At 35.0% G+C, this 20766-nt stretch overlaps 1 protein-coding gene across 1 annotated transcript in view; it reads right to left on the bottom strand.

Annotated features, from left to right (window-relative positions):
* Positions 1–18204, bottom strand: part of LOC113235587 (troponin C-like) — a 52634-nt gene extending 34430 nt beyond the window's left edge. The window contains exons 1-3 of the mRNA XM_026471341.1: positions 18069–18204; positions 17960–17990; positions 9166–9309 (exon numbers count right to left, since the gene is read on the bottom strand). Coding sequence (XP_026327126.1) covers positions 9166–9309; positions 17960–17990; positions 18069–18071 — 178 coding nt within the window. The 5' untranslated portion in view covers positions 18072–18204. The remainder of the gene's footprint in view (positions 1–9165; positions 9310–17959; positions 17991–18068) is intronic.
* Positions 18205–20766: the final 2562 nt, after the last annotated feature.

Here is a 20766-nt window from a genome sequence, read left to right as displayed (position 1 = left end):
AGGAAGAGATCTGTGTCAGCTTTGGGACGTGAAGATTGATACATTACCTTTTGATTTCACCTATTTCTTTATTCAATGTCGAATTTGTATAGACGTGACAATATTTGTTCAACATTTTAACTGCAACTATTTCAAGCAATTACGAATAGTTGCAAGTTGCTTTCCACGTTATTACTTTTTATTTATTACCACATATTTCAGAAAATTTACACGCTCTTCGGTCGCGGGTAGCTGGCAAGCGGCAGTAAACAGTTTTAAGAACAGACGTGTATATGTTTACCCTCTTTTGTTGCTGACTGTTAACAAGATCACAAAAAAGTTTTACCGTAGCAATAAACCTGCAACTAGAGACAACCATTTAAGAGTTTTTTTATGTTACCAAGTAATAGAACGAATAAGTCGTGGACCTGGTAGAAAGTGACAGGCCTGTCCATAACAGTTGCAGTTCAACCCAGAGTTTTGAATCGCAAAGATCTCAGGGCACTGCCACTGCGCCCGTCACCTTGAGACATAAGTTGACAAGTCCCATGTGCCTGTAATTTTGCTTTTTTTTAAATAATATCAAGTGACGGGCCGAACAAGTCGTGCTCTAGATGGTAAGCTACACCTGTCTGCCTGTCTATAACAGTTGCAGTGCCACTCAGAGCTTTAAATCGCAAAGATCTGAGAGGCACTGCAACTGGGCCCATCACCCAGAGAAAATATTAATTTGACACGTCACATGTGAATTTCTCCAGCACCCTTATACTTCAAAACTGGCACGCGATAATGTTCACATTACGGCTTGGCGGCATGAAATAGGGAAGATGGCAGTACTTCCCTGGATGAACTCCTTCACAAGGAGCTCTAGAAAAGAAGAATGATTCTTGTTATTCTTTTGCTCAAAATTATCACGCTTTGAAAGTTGATTTTTTATCCATATTATTTTATTTAGGAAATGGTGGCATTGTCAACGGAAATATTATTTCTTATTCACTCTCATAAAATAGTGTACGACTTGCCAAATGTATCGATTCCAAATAAACAGCTCTAAATAAGACACTTCCTACCGAGTCGAATCTTAAAACAAAGTTTTATTGCTTTTAAATGCTTATTTGAGCACTCGACCGTATTTCTTGCAGACTTTATAAACACACGTTAATTCTACACGATTAACACCCTACGTTGTATATTTATTGGCCTTATATTGTAAAGACATAATGCAGACATAAGTAAAAACCCATTAATTATGTCAACAAGATATGTTGTAGTTATCGTAGCCTTCACTATACTTTACTGTATTTTGTATTCGTATTGAAGGTACAGTTAAAAGCACATCAAGCTAGCAATAATTATATAATGATGAGTAAATTAAAATAATGAAAAACCAATATTTAAATATTATTTTATATTTTATGAAAATGTACAATATATTTATATTGTTTTGAAATTAGTTCTTTTTTTTGCCAAATTTTCGAATTCAAATTCAGAAACACAGTGTCGTTTTCATTAAAAGTACGACTTTCTTTTTTTTCACTTCAGTAGCGAGTACCAAAGACAATAGAGTTTCGGTTCAGAATTAAAAGAGCGCCTTTGGAATATGGTTTGAAATTATAATTGACAGATTAGTAAAAGTACTTTTGAACGTATGGTCACATGGGAATTTATTAAACCAAGGCTACGTTATAACGTGTCAGAATCTTGTACCATTATCATGAGTTAATATTCACATTCGTCGCTAACGTAACGTAAAATATTTATAAGTAAAATGTTACTACTTCCTGTGACCACTAGATGGCGTTGTACAATTTGCCGTATAAAGTTGTCAAATACTTCAGGTTGCACTTCACATGGATGTTTGTATTGGCTTATTTGATATATTTGGCAAACAATAACCATGTGTGGATAACATATGTGACAAAGTATTTTCGACAAATACAGCAAACAACAAACACGCGCTACCAAGCGCTGCTGATCAGTACTTCGATGCACAACAAAGAAGTCAAATAGGCAAATACGCAAGTAAATCGCCCACACTATGGTAATATTCATTATTTTGACTCCGTGTTTGGCTCCATATGTAAACGGTCATATTTGTCAGTGTCTGCATGTTTATCTGTAGGTACGTCAAATATTTTTCCAAGTACAACAAATACCCAACTGCGATTACGAATAGCCATGTGAAGTGTCACTATTACAAATTTTATGTCACTATTACGAGGTAGTTTCAAATACTCGGCCTCAAAGTGCTGGAATAATATTCCACCACCTATACGCAACGAGACATCTAAACACAAATTCAAAGCACTGTACCGGCAACACCTACGCTCACTTCAAAAATCTGTGTAGTGTGTTTTTATTCTTTAACGTAATCTGTCTAGAATCGAATTTTGTTGTTGCTTTGATCTATTCTTATTGTGTGTATAATTATATTATAATACTCATTGACTTACAATTATATGGAGGTCGGGTCCGCGCTAAAAAGTGTCCGAACTTATAGGGCGTTAAAATCGTATACAGAGCGTTATTCACGCTTTAGTCTTCGTTTGTTCGACTGACAGCGAAGCAAGCAAAATTAGACAGTACTGCGATGACATTACAATTTCAATTCAACGTTTAAGCTTTTTCATATTCCTTTACATGTCACTACATTTAAATAGGTTGACTTGGGACATTTTTTTCGTGGTTTTTGTATTAGACCCGTCGTCCATTTATTTGTAAGTCAATGATAATACTAAATACATTACACAACATTAAAACTTCTTTACAGTCACAACTTACTCCTACAGCTGTAATTATATTCACATTCGCTCATGCACTTACATGTCAAACAGGTTATTTTAGATGCACTATTTACACCTCACTATGTGTATTATTATTGTCAATGTATAACTTTACTCATAGTCGTTATATTTTTACTTTCAAATAATTTAATCCCTCTCGTTGGTCCTGATTGAAAACCAGCGCTTTAGGAAACTTTGGCATATTATCGCCGTTTCACTGATATGACAATCATGTTTTGTTTTTTTTCTTTTATGCTTAATCTGTATTTGTGTTATATCAGTGAATAAAGTGTTTATCTATCTATCTATCTAAATTCAAATTCAAATATTTTTATTCAAGTAACCAGATTCATAATGTGTCAGTAAATACATAAAAAAAATATGTTAGGGTTAGTATTTTAACATTTTAAAATGTAATCACACATTTTGAGGATTGAAGCCCATAGCAGTGTCTAATGGAGGGGCAGTGAACCCTGTTGACCCTGTTGACAACCCTTATCGCATTGAGAGCGGTGTTGGGGCTGACACGCACGCACGCAACGCACCAGAGACGCGCATCTCTTGCGCACAATGGCGTCAAACGCGTCAATGCGCAATTATATATTATAATAGGGATTAAAGTATGAAATTGCCGATTTGTACTGAAAATCTAAATTGTTTATTTTTTAAATTTTTAACAAATTTATTTAATCAAAATAGTTGCCATTATTATCTATACATTGCTGCCATCTAATGGGAAGGTTATTAATGCCTTTGCGATAGAACTCCGACGATCTAGACTGCACAAACTGTGTGAAAGCATTTTGTACTGCCTCCTGGGAAGAAAACTTCTTGTCATGTAGATAATTGTCCAAATCACGAAAAAAATGGTAGTCCGTTGGAGCAAGGTCTGGTGAATACGGAGGATGACGAATGGTTTCTAACTGCAGTTCCTGAAGGGTCAAAATGGTTTCTCGTGCTGTGTGAGGTCTCGCGTTGTCGTGGAGCAATAATGGTGAAGATCGATTCATGAGTCGGGGCTGTTTTACTGCTAGTTTTGTCAACATGGTTCGGAGTTCGGCACAATAGACATCTGCCGTTATTGCTTGACCAGATCGGAGAAAACTATAGTGAATAACACCATGCTGAGACCACCAAACCAGTTACCATTGACCAGTTACCATGAGTTACCATTATCTTTTTATTGGTAAGTTTTGCTTTAGGACACTGTTGTGGCATTTGACCTGGGGTCAGCCATAGCATTTTTCTTTTCCGGTTATCATAAAGAATCCACTTTTCATCACATGTTACAATTCGATCCAATATTCCTTCATTTCTGTGCCGGTTCAACAAGGCAACACAAGTTTCAACACGCGTTTCTTTCTGCAGATCAGTCAAATCATGAGGCACCCATTTTTCGTATTTTTTTATTTTATTGATTTGACGCAAGTGAGTCAATATTGTGGGTAAGGTAACGTTAAACCATGCCGCTAATTCCTGGGTAGTTTGACTAGGATCGGCTTCCACTATCTCTCTTAATTCATCGTTATTCACCTGTGTGGGCGGTCTTCCTGGTGACTCGTTCATTAAGTCGAAATTTCCATCACGAAAGCGTTTAAACCAAAATCGCACGGTGCGTTCATTAGTAGACCCCTCTCCAAACGCAGCATTGATATTGCGGGCTGTTTCTGCCGCGTTGGTTCCGCGTCGGAACTCGTATTCAAAAATCGCTCGAATTTTCGCAGTATCCATCTTTCTTGTCTAAATTGAATAACAAAAACAATTGAAAGTCGATATTCAAATGTTTCAAATTAAAAAAAAAATCACAGAAACCATTTGAAAAAAGTTTCATTCGAAAACCTCAAACCATGAAAATTCTATGAAAATTCAAAGAACCTATTGCAATAAAACGGCAATTTCATACTTTAACCCCTAATATATTTACGCAATCGCTAGCGATAACTCTCACAGTAAGCTCTTCATAGAGGTACAGACCTTAATTTCAACGTTTAAATGAAACGTCTTTACATTTACACTCAAAAGGTGTGAATTTATACACAAGGGTAGGTATTTAAATTGTTTCATTTTTAATTTACATCTTATACGAATTGTTGGATTTTTATAAATTATGATTATATACCTACCACGTGTTAAACCGAAAAACTGTAATATAAACTGCCTCTGTGGATGAACGGTTACCATGCCGGATTGTCACGCAGAGGTTCGATTCCTGGGCCGGGAGAAATATTTGTATGGTCTACATTTATTTCTCTCACGAGTTTGGATGTAATTTGTTGTTGTCTATGTGTGAGTCCATGGCACCTGCCACACAGGGTTTCCCTAGTGTGTGGGGCTATGTTGAGTGTGTGCGTTATTTCTATTAAAAAAAATCATAAACAGCACTTTGTGAAAAAGTTGCTTCAAGGATATTTCGGTTTTTGTAATTTTTGAGTTTAATAACATAAAGGTATACAGTAGCAGTGGAGTGCCTTGTGAAAGAGTTCGTCCAGGGAAGTACTATCACCTTACCTGTTTCTGCTGCCATGCAGTAATGTAAGCATTTTTGCGTCCCGATTTTCAAGGGTAAAGGCGCTGTTGAAATTACATGTACATGGAACTTGTCAACTTATGTCTCAGGGTGACCGGTGCTGTGGCACCGCCTCTAAGGGTCGTATTCCAGAACTCTACTCAATGCTCAAGTCAGGACTTGAGCAGACTTGAGTATGATTTCAAGCACCCTAATGCCAAGGACTTGAGTATGATTTTCAGTGCTCACTGCAATACTGAAGTCCTGAATTGAGTATTGAGTAGAGTTCTGGAATACGACACTCAGATCTTTGAGATTTGAAGCTCTGAGTAGTACTGCAATTCTAATGAATTGGCTTGCCACTTGCCACCAGGCGCGCGACTTGTTCGTCCCGTCACGTGTATTATAAAAAAAGACATTTTATACATATAACATAGATGTTTGGTTTGAGATTATTATGTATTTTTATTACGCGACGTGAGTTATAAGTTTGAAGCTTTTGTCTGTCGGTCCGTATGTCTACTTTGGCGTAGTAGCTCTTTAACGGAGGGACCAATTTCTAAGCGGTTTCTTTTATTTGAGGGTTAATTTAATAGAGACGGTTCTTTGCTATATTTGATGAACACCGATGACTCTGATGTTTATAATATGCCAGACAACCACACCAATTGCCTGGTCTTAAACTAGAGAATTCCCTGAACTATGAGTACCAGAGCAATTTAAGCTTTATTTCCCAATTCGTACTACCGGGAATTGAACTAGAAACATCCCCAACCAGCGCCCAAAGTACAAACTGTTGAGTCATCGACGTCATCCAAATTAAAGATGAAATTAGATAAAATTGAACAAAAAGATAACTTTGTAAATTATGTATTAGCCATCTTGCTTATTTTATAGCTGTCTTACAGGAAATTTCGTAAATTCGCGTCGCGTTTACTTCACAAGAGACAGTTAGACGATGATGTAAATTAAACTCACGCTAATTTGACTTGCGACGTGCCTCCTTCAATTACAGGGAAGACGCGTGACGGTTTGACGGCAAACACGCTCTAGACTACAGCTTTAAATATCCATAAAATATACTTGTAAGTTTTTAATGCATGTACCTATTTTTTATTTAGGAGAAAAATTTCTAATTTAGTAGCCAGTAGAGCTTCCCGTGAAAGAGTTCTGCTGCCAAGTAGTTAATATGAGCATTACTTTATAACGGAGGATTTTAGGCTGAATGTACCGACTTTTCCAAAGACAGTTACCGGACACCCACGTTCCGTCACACGTCGCAGTCCACACGTATAAATAAAGTATATTATCATATATTATTAAAACACTATTTATTTATTATTGGTGAAATTACAGGCACATGGGACTTGTCAACGTATGTCTCAAGGTGACGGACGTAATGGCAGTGCCCCTCAGATCTTTGCCATTTAAAGCTCTGAGTGGTACTGCAACTGTTATGGACAGGCGTGTAGGCCATCAGGCGCACGATTTGATCGTCCCGTCACTTGATGTTATATATAAAACATATACATATATATATTATTATGTATGTTACTCTATAAGGTATGCACGTGAGGCGCACTATAAGTTTCCGGAATGAATAAGAAAAAAATACTATAAATGGTCAGAAATGAATTTATTGTTTCTCTACATATTCTCCGTTAGCGTTAATGCACTTGTACATACGAAATAACCAATTTTAAAAACACTTATGCCACTCCTCTAGGACAATCTCTGAAACATATTTTTCATACTCTTCGACAGCCTCTTCAGGTGATGAAAATCGTTGACCGCGTAACTAGTTCGTAATTTTTGGAAATAAATAAAAGTGACAAGGTGCCAGGTCGGGACTGTACGCGGGATGGCTCATAAGGTCAACGTTGTTCATGTTCATTGCTAAAAGCAGTTTGGAGCTGAGCAAAACTTCGCTGAGCTGTTAAATTACACATAAAGTCGTAGAAAATCATACTACGAAAAATTTCACGAGTTAAACCCATGGTGATGTAGACAACCAATTTCTAAAATGACGCCACTATATAAAAAGAAATGACAGTCAGATAAAACAAACTGTATTCTACAGCCAAAGAGTTCCATTTTCAAATGTTGTAATTACTTTTTAAATATTGTTTATGTAAGTGGCCAGTTCCGGAAACTTATAGTGCGCCCTATGTATTTTGATCTTGGTAACCTGATGATAAATAAATAAAAAATAACTGCATTCCGGTAGCATTACTGTATACTGGTAGTGCCGCGGAGTGAATTCCGTTGTTCCAAATAATTGGCGATATGCAGAACTGCTAATTTCTATCAACTAAAGCCGTGGCATAAACTTCTGTTTTTTTTTTTTGCTATTTTTCTCGAGAAAAATATTTTCCACAAGAAAATTAAGTTGTAATTACATAATATCTTTGCCTACATTACTCACTTCTCTGAATCAACCTACTAGAAACATGTCAGTTTAAGGAAATAAGAAAATCCGTTAGCTCTTTGAGAAATGATCGTGTTCCTTGCCATAGTAAGAATATTTGCTGAGATTGGCATGAACGTAAAACTTGTAATCTTTCATCTTTCAGCTTTATCGTCAAAATGTAGCTCAAGGCAGACTCGAGTCACGTTTTGCCTAAAGATATGAGTATATCTCTTGTTAGATGATGTCTTCGCTGTCTGAAAAATGTTTGAACAAAACTTGGAAGCACTTTGTTTGGCTTGTGTGATGTCCTTAAGCGCTATAGCTATTGCTATAACCCCTTCATAGGACACCTAATTGAGGATAAATTTTTGTTACGACACCAAGCTATAGGTGTTCGTCTCATCTCTAGTATCCTTAGAAAATAGTATAATGGCAGTCACAAGTTTAGCTATATAAAGACATATTAAAAATTTTAAAACCTGCAAATTTTAATGATATGAGATAACAGTTACAGTGCTGCTCAGAGACTTAAATTGCGAAGATTTAAGGGGCACTGCTTATGCACCCGTCACACTGCGACAAAGTTGACAAGCCCATGTGCCTGTAATTTCACCAGTATCGTTACCCTTCAAAACTGGAATGTATTAAATGCTCACATTACTGCGTGGCAGAAGAAATAGATAACGTGGCGGTACTTCAGTTTAGATATTCTATACATGATTTTTTCTTATTATGTTATTATTATACACGCTCTATGGTCACGGGTTGACTGGATAGCCGCTGTAATAAGCCTGTCGCCATTTCCTAAATTTTCTGTTTTATACATATAGACCTTATGACACTTACTTTGTTGCACGTTTCGTTTTAATTGATAAATATTGTTATATTGAATAGGAATTGCGTCTCCAATCCCTTTTCCTTTTTGTAGTGTTTATATTTTTAGGACGATTTCGGTGGCCCAACGGTTTGCACTGTGGGCACTGAATGAGGTGGCCCCGAGTTTGATCCCCAGTAGAATCAGTTTGAGGAAGGACCTGGACGTCCGTGGCCGAACGGTTTTCATGCTGGACTGCCACGCAGAGGTCTTTGTATGGATATTTGTATGGTCAACATTTATTTCTCTCGTGAGTTTGTAAACACACAGACACACACACACACGCACACACACGTAGACGGTTGTCTATGTGTGTGTCCATGGCACCCGCGATACAGGGTATCCCTAGTGTTAGTCTATGAGTGTGTGCGTTAAAAAAAATTCTAAATTGATTCTGGTCTGGGTGATCTGGGATGTGCCCCGGAGTAAATTCCGTTGCTATGGTCCCCATAATACAGAGAATTGGTGTGGTTATCTGGCGCATTATAATTTTTATTTTTGTTTACATATTTATTCCCTCACTCTAACTCTGTCTTTCTCCTTCTTTCTTTCTTTATTTTCTCTATCTTTTCTCTTTGTTTCTGTCATTATACTCCTATTTATTAATACTCACCATCAGCATCTTCATTGTCGAGCATCTTGTCGAGGTCTCTGTCATCGAAGCTGTGTAACATCGTGTTGAGAATTGTTCGAACTTTCTCCCTCTCAATGCGGCCCTGTTTGCTCGAGTCAAACATGCTGAACGCTCGACGAAGCACTGTTGAGGAAAAAAACCATTTTACCTACTAAAACGGTGCGTATTTAGACGTGCATCTCTAGCATGCGATAAAAGTCAAAAGCGACTTTCTTGCTAACCTATCAACGTTAAATTGACGCGAAATTCGACCTAAAGTGGCGCTCTTTATCATATTTATTAATCAATGTTTACTAATTAAACACTAAATTGTAACAGGGTATATTGAGTTCTTTGTGTTTCGCGATTGTTACATATCGGAGATGAAACTATTTTTTAAGCAAACCTAACGTTTCGGGCCCTTCGTTGTCAGCGTTGTCAGCCGTGACAATGGAACCTGTATAGAACAGGGTGTGTCATTAAGTTCCAAGTTCAAAAATTTCAAAATAAAAACATGACATATTCAATTATTTTTTGTGAAATTACTCCACTAGTTTGTTATAATTATTAATACAAAGATCGAACACTCAGAAAAAATTCCTTCGACCGGATCGAAGGATTTTTTCTGAGTGTTTTTCCTGAGTGTTCGATCTTTGTATTAATAATTATAACAAACTAGTGTATTAAATATAGTTTTAGGGACTTGGAAAATTTTATTTAAGTTAAATAATAATTTCCTTAGCTGTATGCATCCAATATTATTAAATCAAAATATTTTCTGGAATTATCCGATTCCTTATTGTACAAAATCGGAAACTACAAAATCAATGCAGATAAAATTAAATTTCAGTAGAATCAATGCACCAGTTTCCCTGTCTTCAAATGTAATGTACTTTCGTACATCCGCCGGGAGCTCCAAATCGATAGCTTAGTTCCTGATGTCTCTTTCCATTTGAGCTTCACTCGCGCAACATTTCAGATAATCGTTTTACGTCTTTTTGCACATTTATAAAGTCATTGTTGCGTATTATTTGGATCGGTGGGATTTTTTAGCTTATTTAGTCTCGTTTTAAGTCCACAATGAACCGAATTAAAAAAAGGAGCAGGTCCTTAATTCGACTGTATATATATTTTTGTACATAATTGTTACGGCATTTGTGAACCGATTTTGATGATTGTTTTTTTGTTGGAAAGAGGGTACCTCAGTAGTGATCCCATTTAAATTTGAATAAAATATTCCACCTCAAAGGGTGATAATTAGGGGATGAATCCGGTTTCGCGCACTTTCCGGTAACCGGTTTTTTAATACTCTGTGCTGAGATTAGTTTGTATGAATTTGAGATTTGTTAGTTATCTAGTATTTTTAAATACACAACATATTGTGTTCTACTTTTTTGTGCCCCTAGCTTTTTTTTCATCATCATCATCATCAACCCATATGTACGTCCCACTATTGGGTACGAGTCTCCTCTCAGGGCTTAGGACGTAGTCGGCCATAGTGGCCCAATGCGGGTTTGGGAACTTTACATGTTTTCGGAGGGTTGTGATGGGTTTCTTCGACGTGTAGAACCCACGTCCTCTGCTCAAGAGGCGGTAGGTCAAACCACCAGGCTACCGCGGCCAACGAATATTCAATAAAATGAAAAATATATATTTCTCGAAGTTTTTTTTGTGAATTATATCAACTGATAGATGAGTTATAAAAATATTCGGAAACTACAGGGTAGTACTGCCACCTTACCTATTTCTGCCGCCAAGAAGTGATGTCCGCATTACTGTATTCCGGTTTTGAAGGGTAAGAGTGCTGGTGAAATTACGAGTACATGAGACTTGTCAACTTATGTCTCAGGATGACGGGCGTAGTGGCATTGCCCTTCAGATCTTTGCGATTTAAATCTCTGGGTGGCACGGCAACTGTTATGGACAGGCGTGTAGCTTACCATCAGGCACACGACTTGTTCGTCCTGTCACTTGATATTATAAAAACAAAACACCTGTTTAAGGACTTTTATTGAATAATTGGATTATAGAACGTAATGTGCCTCAATTTCAGGACGTAGTTACAAATTTTTTGTAATGATTCCGCGAAATAAATAATTCATTCAGTACTGTGACGTAATCACTTGAAAATTTTGTATAATAATTACTAAACGAGGCAACGGATTCATAATTACGCGGACTAGTTACTGAGCAGCTCTCGGAACAGTGAGCTAAAGCTCTTTTTTTATCCATTTGTTTACACCATACGTCACTTTACATAGCATTCAAACTCATCACCCCTTAAAATAAGGAAATGTACCAACATCTATAGAAAATGAATTCAGGTTCAGGAGATACAAATTTAATGACATGTCTCGAGGTGCAACTGAACCTGGGACTGGATGCGACTTAAATTTAATTATTTTTAAGAACAAGCCCCGGGATCACACGATACTCGCATTTGGGCTCATTCGGGTTCCGTTCAACTTTAAACCGACCCCGGGTTGAGATGTTACAAACCCAATTTGACGACCTGAGTGGTCGACTGGCTTGCGCACCCGTTTTCAGGGCGTCGCCATCTCTAACGTCCCGAGTTTGATCCCCGGTCGGGTCAATGAAGAAAATCTTTTCTAACTTTACTCTGGGTTTGTGGTTTTTATATAATGTCAGTTTTTATATAGCTACACTTCTGACTCGTTGTATGTGTTTATACTTTTACGCAGACACCATTTTGTTGCTACGGCCATTAAACTATTTGCTAAGACCACAAGAGTAAATAAAATAACAATATCGCAACTCTTGCTGTAATAAGGTCACATCTGCAAAATGTTAACTTTTCAGGAGAGAGGCTTAAAGATTTTACTAACGAAATTAGTCCGTAAATTTTTCACGTATACCTACATACTTTGTTTCAGTCTACATAGTTTGTGTAGGCCATATTATTTTCATGACTTTCCTGCTTTGACCTACCAACAAATGGCCGTCGGGACTAACAGATAAACCACGAAAATAATGTTCGGAGTTAACATATACAAACGTAGTGACACGTAAAGAAATGTCAAAAAAAAACTAAAACATGTAATCGAAATCGTAACGCCATTGCAATACTGCTTAATTTTGCCTGCAACAATTTAAATGCCCGAATTTCACCATAAACTCAGCTTCTACTGGAAACTTAACAAAATGCGCCCGATTTAGCTTCTAGTGAAAATTACTTAAACAAAAGACTAATGGAGTAGCGTTTACCTTTTTAATTAATTTATATATAATAGTATTATGTTGAATGTGGAGCGTAACGACAGTTAGCTATTTGATTATTTTGATTGCTTTTGTAATTTTTACAAATTTTTATACCGTATAGGTTCGGACACTTTTTAGCGCGGAACCGACATCCATTTGTTGGCAGGTGGTATGATCACATGTGACTTTAATACTTATCTTCTTTCTCAACACTCGATTCTGTCGAGAAAACACACACATGCTTCAAAAGTGTCACGAGGCAAAATTCATCGTTTCATAAACCGCCCACAAAGGCTCATACTGAAACTTCCCTTTCGGTAAAAAAAAATGAAAAATTATCTCTCTGAAGTTTGTTAAGTGTTCCATTTGATGCCTGGTCGGTAGGGAGATTACTGTCACATTTTTACTAGCAATTTTTGAGTTGTGTCAGTGTAAAGGTCGGTGTGCAAAAAAGTTCCTTTTAAACATTATTTTATCGCGAAACGAACTTCATAAGCCCTTGCTATGCCCGAACAGCTCAACCATCGAAGTCTAAACTGTCGTGCTACGTAAATTTCGTATAATCCATTGAGTTTTCCCAAACTTATTAAAGTACAATTCTCCTATCTATTATTCGGTATAAATGGACAGTGGCTGTAACTCACAACTATGAAGTGAAAAATGGAAATTTCTCTTATGAAATATGGCCACCGCTCCATTTGCTTTTTAATCTCAACATTTTACCAAGAGTGTATTCTCTAGTATGAATAGAAAGATTAGTTTTTTAGAATCTTTTATTCTAGATTATCAAAGCGTGATTTGTTCCCTCAACAGAACAGAGATAGGGTAGATGCGTACAAATCGTTGCTTTTCATTACTAGTGGTAGCATATTCGAATGTTTTTGTGCAATTTTTTCCCGTGAATTGCAGTCGAAGTATGGAAGCGGCTTTTTACTATTTTATTATATTTTTTTCTTTTTTTAAATCCCGACATGAATGAAAATTAATTGCGCGACATGTTACGATTTTTATATTTTTGAAGATTTTGGCTCACTATAAATCTTATAGGTTTGATACAACTGGATCTGAGTATTATAACAACACCTAGAAGAGTCAATTTTAAAGATAAGCGATGGTACGCGTTTGGTTTGCGCTTTACAATTTTTTTTAAATTTTACACTTGATCTATATGTACTTGCCTTGTGAAAGAGTTCGTTCAGGGAAGTACTGCCACCTTACCTATTTCTGCAGCAGTAATGGGAGCATTATTGCGTTTCGGTTTGAAGGGTAAGGGGTGCTGGTGAAGTTACAGGCACATGTGACTTGCCAACTTATGTCTCAGGGTGACGGGCGTAGTGCCAGTACCTATCAGGGGGCCTACCACAACCTCTTAAAACAATATTACTTTAACCTTACATTGTCTTTTCGTACCATAACGCGGTTAAAGTAAGCTTATTGTAACGTTAAAACTATGATGTTTTATTGGCCGCTTTGCGACTATTCATTCACTCAGTTCGTACTATGACGCGACTTTAACATTAAAGTAATATTGCTCTTGTGTCAAATTTTGCAATCTTAAAATAATTACACGGATGCAATGGAAACAATATTATTTTCAGTTTTATTGTCTTAACATTGATTTGTAATAATTAAAAGTTAAGTTGAACTTATTTATTTACATATATATCTTGAATATTTTGTTCATTTTTTATTTAATAGCACATAGGAAATAATTTCTCGTTGAATAAAAATACGCGCTGTTTATTTCGTAAAATTATGACAGTGCCATCTAAATGTCATTGGCGAAACTAACAGTTGATACCAGACTTTAATTCCGAATTCACAACGTGACTATCAAGACTCAGCTTGTTTTATTTATTTTTCTTCATGAAAATGCGTAAAAATTGTTGAAAACAACGTAATTTTAATAGATTTTTATTATTACATACTTTTCTTTTCTTAACAGTTAAAATTCTCTGAATGTTACATTATGTCATTAAATATTATACTACGATAAGACGATTCGGAACAGCAACAAAGAAAGGGATGGCATTATATAGGTAGTTCACACACACAGCGTTATCTCTTTCCTAGATTTAGTAAGGAATATACAATATTGGGAAATCATTCGTTCTTTCAATCACTAACACTACAATAATACATTACTAGGTTTACAGGTTCGTCATGGTACGAATATGAGTAATATTATAATAAGCTTATTTTAAGCTTACATTGAAATAAGATGTTTTTTAAAAGGTTATGGTAGGCCCCCAGATCTTTGCGATTAACAGCTCTGATTTTTTTTATGTAGGCAGCAAACATATATACAAACGTATATATATATATATTATATGACGACACCCGTCAATTGTTTCGAATTCGGGCGGAGCAACTGGAGCGCAGTTGTTATCGTAATGATTTCGCAGAATTGTTTTTAAACAAATTAAATGACATTTCGTCTCTATTTCTGGTTATACACTCGATGGATGACACATATGAATGAGGCATTTCAAAAATATATAAAACTGTAAGTAAGTAAATCATGGTAATTGCAAGTAAATGAATTACAGATTAACTTTTCAACTCTTTTGATACAGCGAAGATTTATGCAGCTGCTGATTTTAATCCTGAATTTCCTTCTGGAATATACGGATTATATTAAAACGGGACTTAAAAGATATTACTGCGAGTAGTAAAGTAAGTACTACGCTGTTCCAGTATTGAAGGGTAATGATACTGGTGAAATTATAAGCTAAAATTGATATAATAAATAAAAATTAAATCAGATAAAAAGAAACGAGTACCGTGATAGAAATTTGGAGCGGAACGTAACAAAAGAAATCGATCACCGTAACGAAAGAGATCAATCAACGTAAACGTTTCACGTTAAATCAACGGCCGTGCGCCGCTACACAGCCCCGTTCTATTTTTTTTTTGTTGACGATTAGGCCTCTGTTTTGAAATGTTCGCTCCTTGTTTATTGGCAGTGTTATTTATTTGTTCGCGATTTTACTTTTTTTATGATACCAACGTAAGGGACGAACAAATCGTGCACCTGGTGGTAAGCGACACGTCTGTCCATAGCAGTTGCAGTGCTACTCAGAACTTTAAATCACAAGGATCTGAGGAGCATTGCCACTTCCGTCACCTTGAGACATAAGTTGACAAGTGCCATGTGTCAGCACTTTCACCAGCACCCTTACTCTTCAAAACTGAAACGCAGATAAGCGAAAATTTTTTAGGGTTGCTAACTCTCTCATTACTCTAATTCATGGCACTGGAGTGTCAATTCCTGTGCGATGAAGAAAATGTCGAAGTAGAGAAATATCGAAAAATTTTCGTCTCAATTGCAATGTTTTTGGTATTTTCCGAATTTTGAGATAAGCAGCAAAGACCAGGATATCACACGCGTATCCGTATGAAAACGAGACAGATGGCTAAATTTTGACACAAATTTGATTTATGACTGAATTGACGCTACAATACTTTTTTGTTATTTATTTATTGAGCATTCTCTATAAAACCGTCAATTTAAAAAGATAACAAAGAATTAAGTAACTCAAAATGTAATGTAACCTAAACCAAAAATTAAGTTGTGTGAAAAAGTTTGACCACAAAACCCGCCTTCTTGAACAAAATCAATGTATTGATATTTGTTTATCAAGTATTAAAAAAAGGACGTATAACGTACCTTGAAACTATAAATATATGTGTATTTACGTTTATCACTTCCTTCTTTTTAGTTATTTCAAATTTGACAGATTTTGATCTTTACTGAAAAAAATTCTTCATCGATTATGCTATAAATATAATCATGTTGTATTAATAGAGGTGTCATAATCGCTTCACGTCTCTTTTGATAGTATAAAATATTTGTACATCAAAGATTCCAGTGATATTTTCGGTAGACATTAAGGATGTAAGATTATTTTAATATCGACAAAATGTCGCAGTGAACATGAATCGACTTCCCGTTGTAACTCTAGCGTACCTATTTATTATTATTTTCGCAAAAAATAGCGCCATATTTTGTTGTCGAAAGTCAGCCGCGAAATTGGTTTTCGCTCTTGTAGTATGAGTATTGTGACTATGAATTTGGCTTTATACTAGAATGTTCCGAAGAAAATATCTTTTAAAATATTCAACATTAACATTGACGATTACTATTGTCAGAGAGAATATATATTTATATTTCTTATTCATCATACTCGTATATTCAATTAGTGACGATCATATTATGCCTTGACATCATATTTCAAACTGTAATATTGTAACATTGATAACATGAAATAAAATAATTATATTCTGTTTTAGAGCATTTTGTTATAAGAAAATTAAAAATTCGTCATTATTTTGTTAATAATTCAGGTTAATGCATAACTTTTACGTCTGTTAAATAAATATATGTAAAATAAAACATTTTTTATCTAGAAGTAAACAAAAAACAAAAGGAAGAGAAAAAGAAATCTAAATTTGGTCAATATTGAAAATGTAATCAACAAAATGAAAGAAAGTCAAAAGCTATTTATATTCTCTAAAAACTCATTTAAGGAAATAATTTTATATTTAACAATTTCCTTGAGCGTGGTCACAATGAGCATAAACAATACAAAACCGCAGCTCCATGTGGCTTAGCAATTTGGCTACTGGTTTTTGTTTATATATTTGAAACGACTGTCGCAGTACCGTATTTAAATTTCGATTAATTTCTATTCCATTTTCAAAACCGTGCTTTAACTTTTTTAAATTGTATATTAAAAAAAAAGCAAAAGACTTAACATTTAAATGTTTATGTATCTGCAGGGAAAGTGAGAACAATATGGTCCAAACAAAAAATAAAATATTGTGTTAAATTTATTGTAAATATTCTAATATTATGCATTTCTCGGAATATAAACCCAAGTAAATTATAATTATTTATTTGTTGTTTCTATATAGAAACAGGTCATTAATTTTTATAAATTAGTTTGATGAGTAGGCCAAATTTGATAGATACAGATACGATTTATTTATTGAGAAATAATTAAGAAACTCAAAGCATAATAATATATTTAAAACTGTAAAATATTCGTGGGAAAAGTGTACCTACAAAAAGCCGCCATTTTTCAAATTTTTCATAGGTAAAGTTTCCATTTTTTAAATATTTCAAGGAGTGTGTTTTCAAATCTACATTAACTATGTATACTACATACGTATATAAAGTGTCCATTTGTTAAAACTTGCTTCTTGGAGAGATAATTCGTATTGAAGATTACATTTTTATTTGTACTTACACTATCTCTACGGTACACGTAATTATTCTTCGCTTTTAAAGCTAGTACATTACTTAAGAATTGCAATGTAATACCGAATATTCAACAATAAAATTACACAATATAAATAAGAATTACATTTGTACCTTTAAAGAAACTTGAAATATTTGTATTCCTTTTGTTAAGTTCGTAATTATTAAGCATCATTTTACATGATTGGTGCTTTAATAAATGATAATGTGTTTTTATAAACAGTCTATTTCAAACTTTTGTGTATCATTTTAAATTATTTTTAACTATATTTTAGATTCGTTTAAAGCTAGGGAACATTTTTGTATACTTACTCGCAATCTGTTCGTCGTCAATTTGAGTGGTCTGCAAACAACAAAACCAGGATATAATAAACCACTTAAAAAAAAAGAAATTAATTACAAATCAATAAAAAAGACGAACCATTTTGTAAATTTGAATTTCGAACTCTAAGCTATTGGTGTTGGAATCTAGCGCAAACGCAGTGATCGCGACCGATCTGGCCACCAGCGAGTTCGAAATTTAAACTAGCACTGGAATATCTTGAATGTTTAAAGTCAACAGTATGGAGACAATAAACGCCTACTGAAATGTGAGGCAGTAAAGTTTTCTAAACGCGATGATCTTGTAATAAAGATCACTTCTTCAAACAAGCAGATGAGAGAGAGAGAATGACGACGTAATAATTACAATCCTCTTTTATTTTTCGTTTATTTTTCACACTTCTCATGCACTACTAACAACTAATAGTGTTAAGTGCATGGTGAGGCCGTCTATAATTAGAGTTATATGTAACGTATTACTTAGCATTAGTTATTTTAAGCTTTCCTACATGTAAGTCTGTTGATGGTCCATAAATAAATAAATAAATAAATAAATAAATAAATAAACACTAAAACGCCTTTATGTGATGCTTAAGAAACGGTATACAGGTGTGGTATTTCTTCACGACTAGTTCGTTCCCCCCGCCGCCCTCTTGGCCTGCCTGTCTTAAAACGTGTAAATTGTGTGCAACATTTCTTTACATATAAAATAAAATAGTGAGTTCCCAGTACAAAGGAGTTATTAATTAATTAGTTCCCGGAGTGACATACTTCATAGTGGTAGATGGAGTACTCTGGAAAAGACATGTGGATCAGATGATCACTTGTCTCAAGCTGTAGAAGTTTAATTATACACACATACGTAAATATAATGTATTGCTGTATATTTTAAACTGTAGAGTACATGTATTAGTTAAACGTTATAGATAAGGTACTAATGAGATAGATCTTACCTTTCAACTGCCTTAGTGAGGTGACTCGATTCCAAGACAATGTCGTAGGGCTAAAGTGGTTGAAGGACGGAACATTTGTCTTCATGGTATTTCTGAACGACTAGTTCGTTCCCCTCGCCGCCCTCTTGACCTGCCTTTCTTAGAACGTGTAAATTGTGTGCAACATTTCTTTACATATAAAATAAAATAGTGAGTTCCCAGTATAAAGGAGTTATTAATTAATTAGCCCCTCCATCGGGAAATACGGAAATATAATAACAGGCAATAAAGAAATGTCTTTTTCCATAAGTATTAATTAAATAACTTCGAATTATATCTTTTGTATCTTCGTCAATTTACAAAGCGCCATTGTTATGAAAATTATGTCTCATTTTTTCTCTAAATCAGAGTTATTCTTGTTAAAAATATGTTCCATTTTCTTATTTAACGTCTTCTTTTGAATACCAAGCTCATTATAGAAGATCGATGTACTCGAGTTACGCCGCCTTCAACATCAAAGAAAACCTTTGGAAATGCTGATTTCCACGGAACACAGATGGGTTGCATCTATTTGGAAAATTAAATTTGTTTGCTTTTATAACCGACTTGAAAAGGAGGAGGTTCTCAATTCGACTGTATTTTTTTTTTAGTGTGTTACGTGATTACTCCGACAATTGTGACTTGATTTCGATGATTCGTTTTTTGTTGGAAAGGAGATACCTTAGTAGTGGTCCCATTGAAATTTGAAGAAGATATCCTACCTCTGAGTGTGGCAAATTAGGGGATGAATCCGGTTTATTGGATATCACCAACTTTCCATTAACCGATTTCAATAAAACTTGGCAAATAGATGTCATTCCACAAACTTTTAAAGTCAGTTTTTTTTTTACAAAAATGTTATAACTATTAGATACAATGATCGAACACTCAGAAAAAATTCCTTCGATCCGGTCGGATTCGAACCGACGTCTTCTTGCATACCGTGCCAGACGCTATACCAACTAAGCCACGGAACGAACCTACGGACCTCACGAATTTTTCTATGTGCTTGCGTCGTGTCTTTGTACTTGGACTTTCAACGACTTTTTAGTCGTAGCGCCATCTATGAGAAATCTATTACAGATTTATCACCCAGTTAGTACCTTTACAGCTACCATTTATATTTAGATTAATTTTTTCTGAGTGTTCGATCTTTGTATTAATAATTATAACAAACTAGTGGAGTAATTTCACAAAAAAATAATTGAATATCAATTCAATAAAAATTTAATTATTAGATACAATGTTAGAAAGTTTTAAAACAGTCAATAGGGGTACGTAGACTTAGTCATAAAGAGTAAAATTTGATTTAGTATTGAACCGCGAGGGAGTCTTAAAATTAAAATTCACTTTTTTGTTAAAAAAAACAGCTTTTTTCCTTTGTTAGCGCTGGCTGACAAATGGTAGGTTCACCTTCTTTTGTTTAGCTGATTATGTCACTCATTGTGAACGACTTAACCAGAGTACATAGATATTATATAAATACTTTTATTTTACAGTATAGGAAAATTACACGGTTTCTGTATTAAACGAAACACACAATAATAAAAATAATAAAATAGAGATTTAAGTAACGAGTTACAAGTAGAAAATATCATTGAGCAGTGGCTTGGGGCTTTTTTAATCGACTTCAAAAAAAGGAGGAAGTTCTCAATACGATGGTATTTTTTTATGTATATTACGCAATTGCTCGCCAGTGAAGCGATTTCGATGATTCTTTTTTATTGGGAAGTATTACAGTATTAATCCTATATAAATTTAAAGAAAGTATCCCACCTCTAAGGGTGGCAAACTAGGGGGGAATGCGGTTTCGCGCACTTTCCAGTA

This window comes from Hyposmocoma kahamanoa, unplaced genomic scaffold, assembly GCF_003589595.1.
Source record: "Hyposmocoma kahamanoa isolate Upper Pololo Valley unplaced genomic scaffold, ASM358959v1 88, whole genome shotgun sequence".
Taxonomy (NCBI): domain Eukaryota; kingdom Metazoa; phylum Arthropoda; class Insecta; order Lepidoptera; family Cosmopterigidae; genus Hyposmocoma; species Hyposmocoma kahamanoa.
This window is presented reverse-complemented; position numbering and strand designations above follow the sequence as displayed.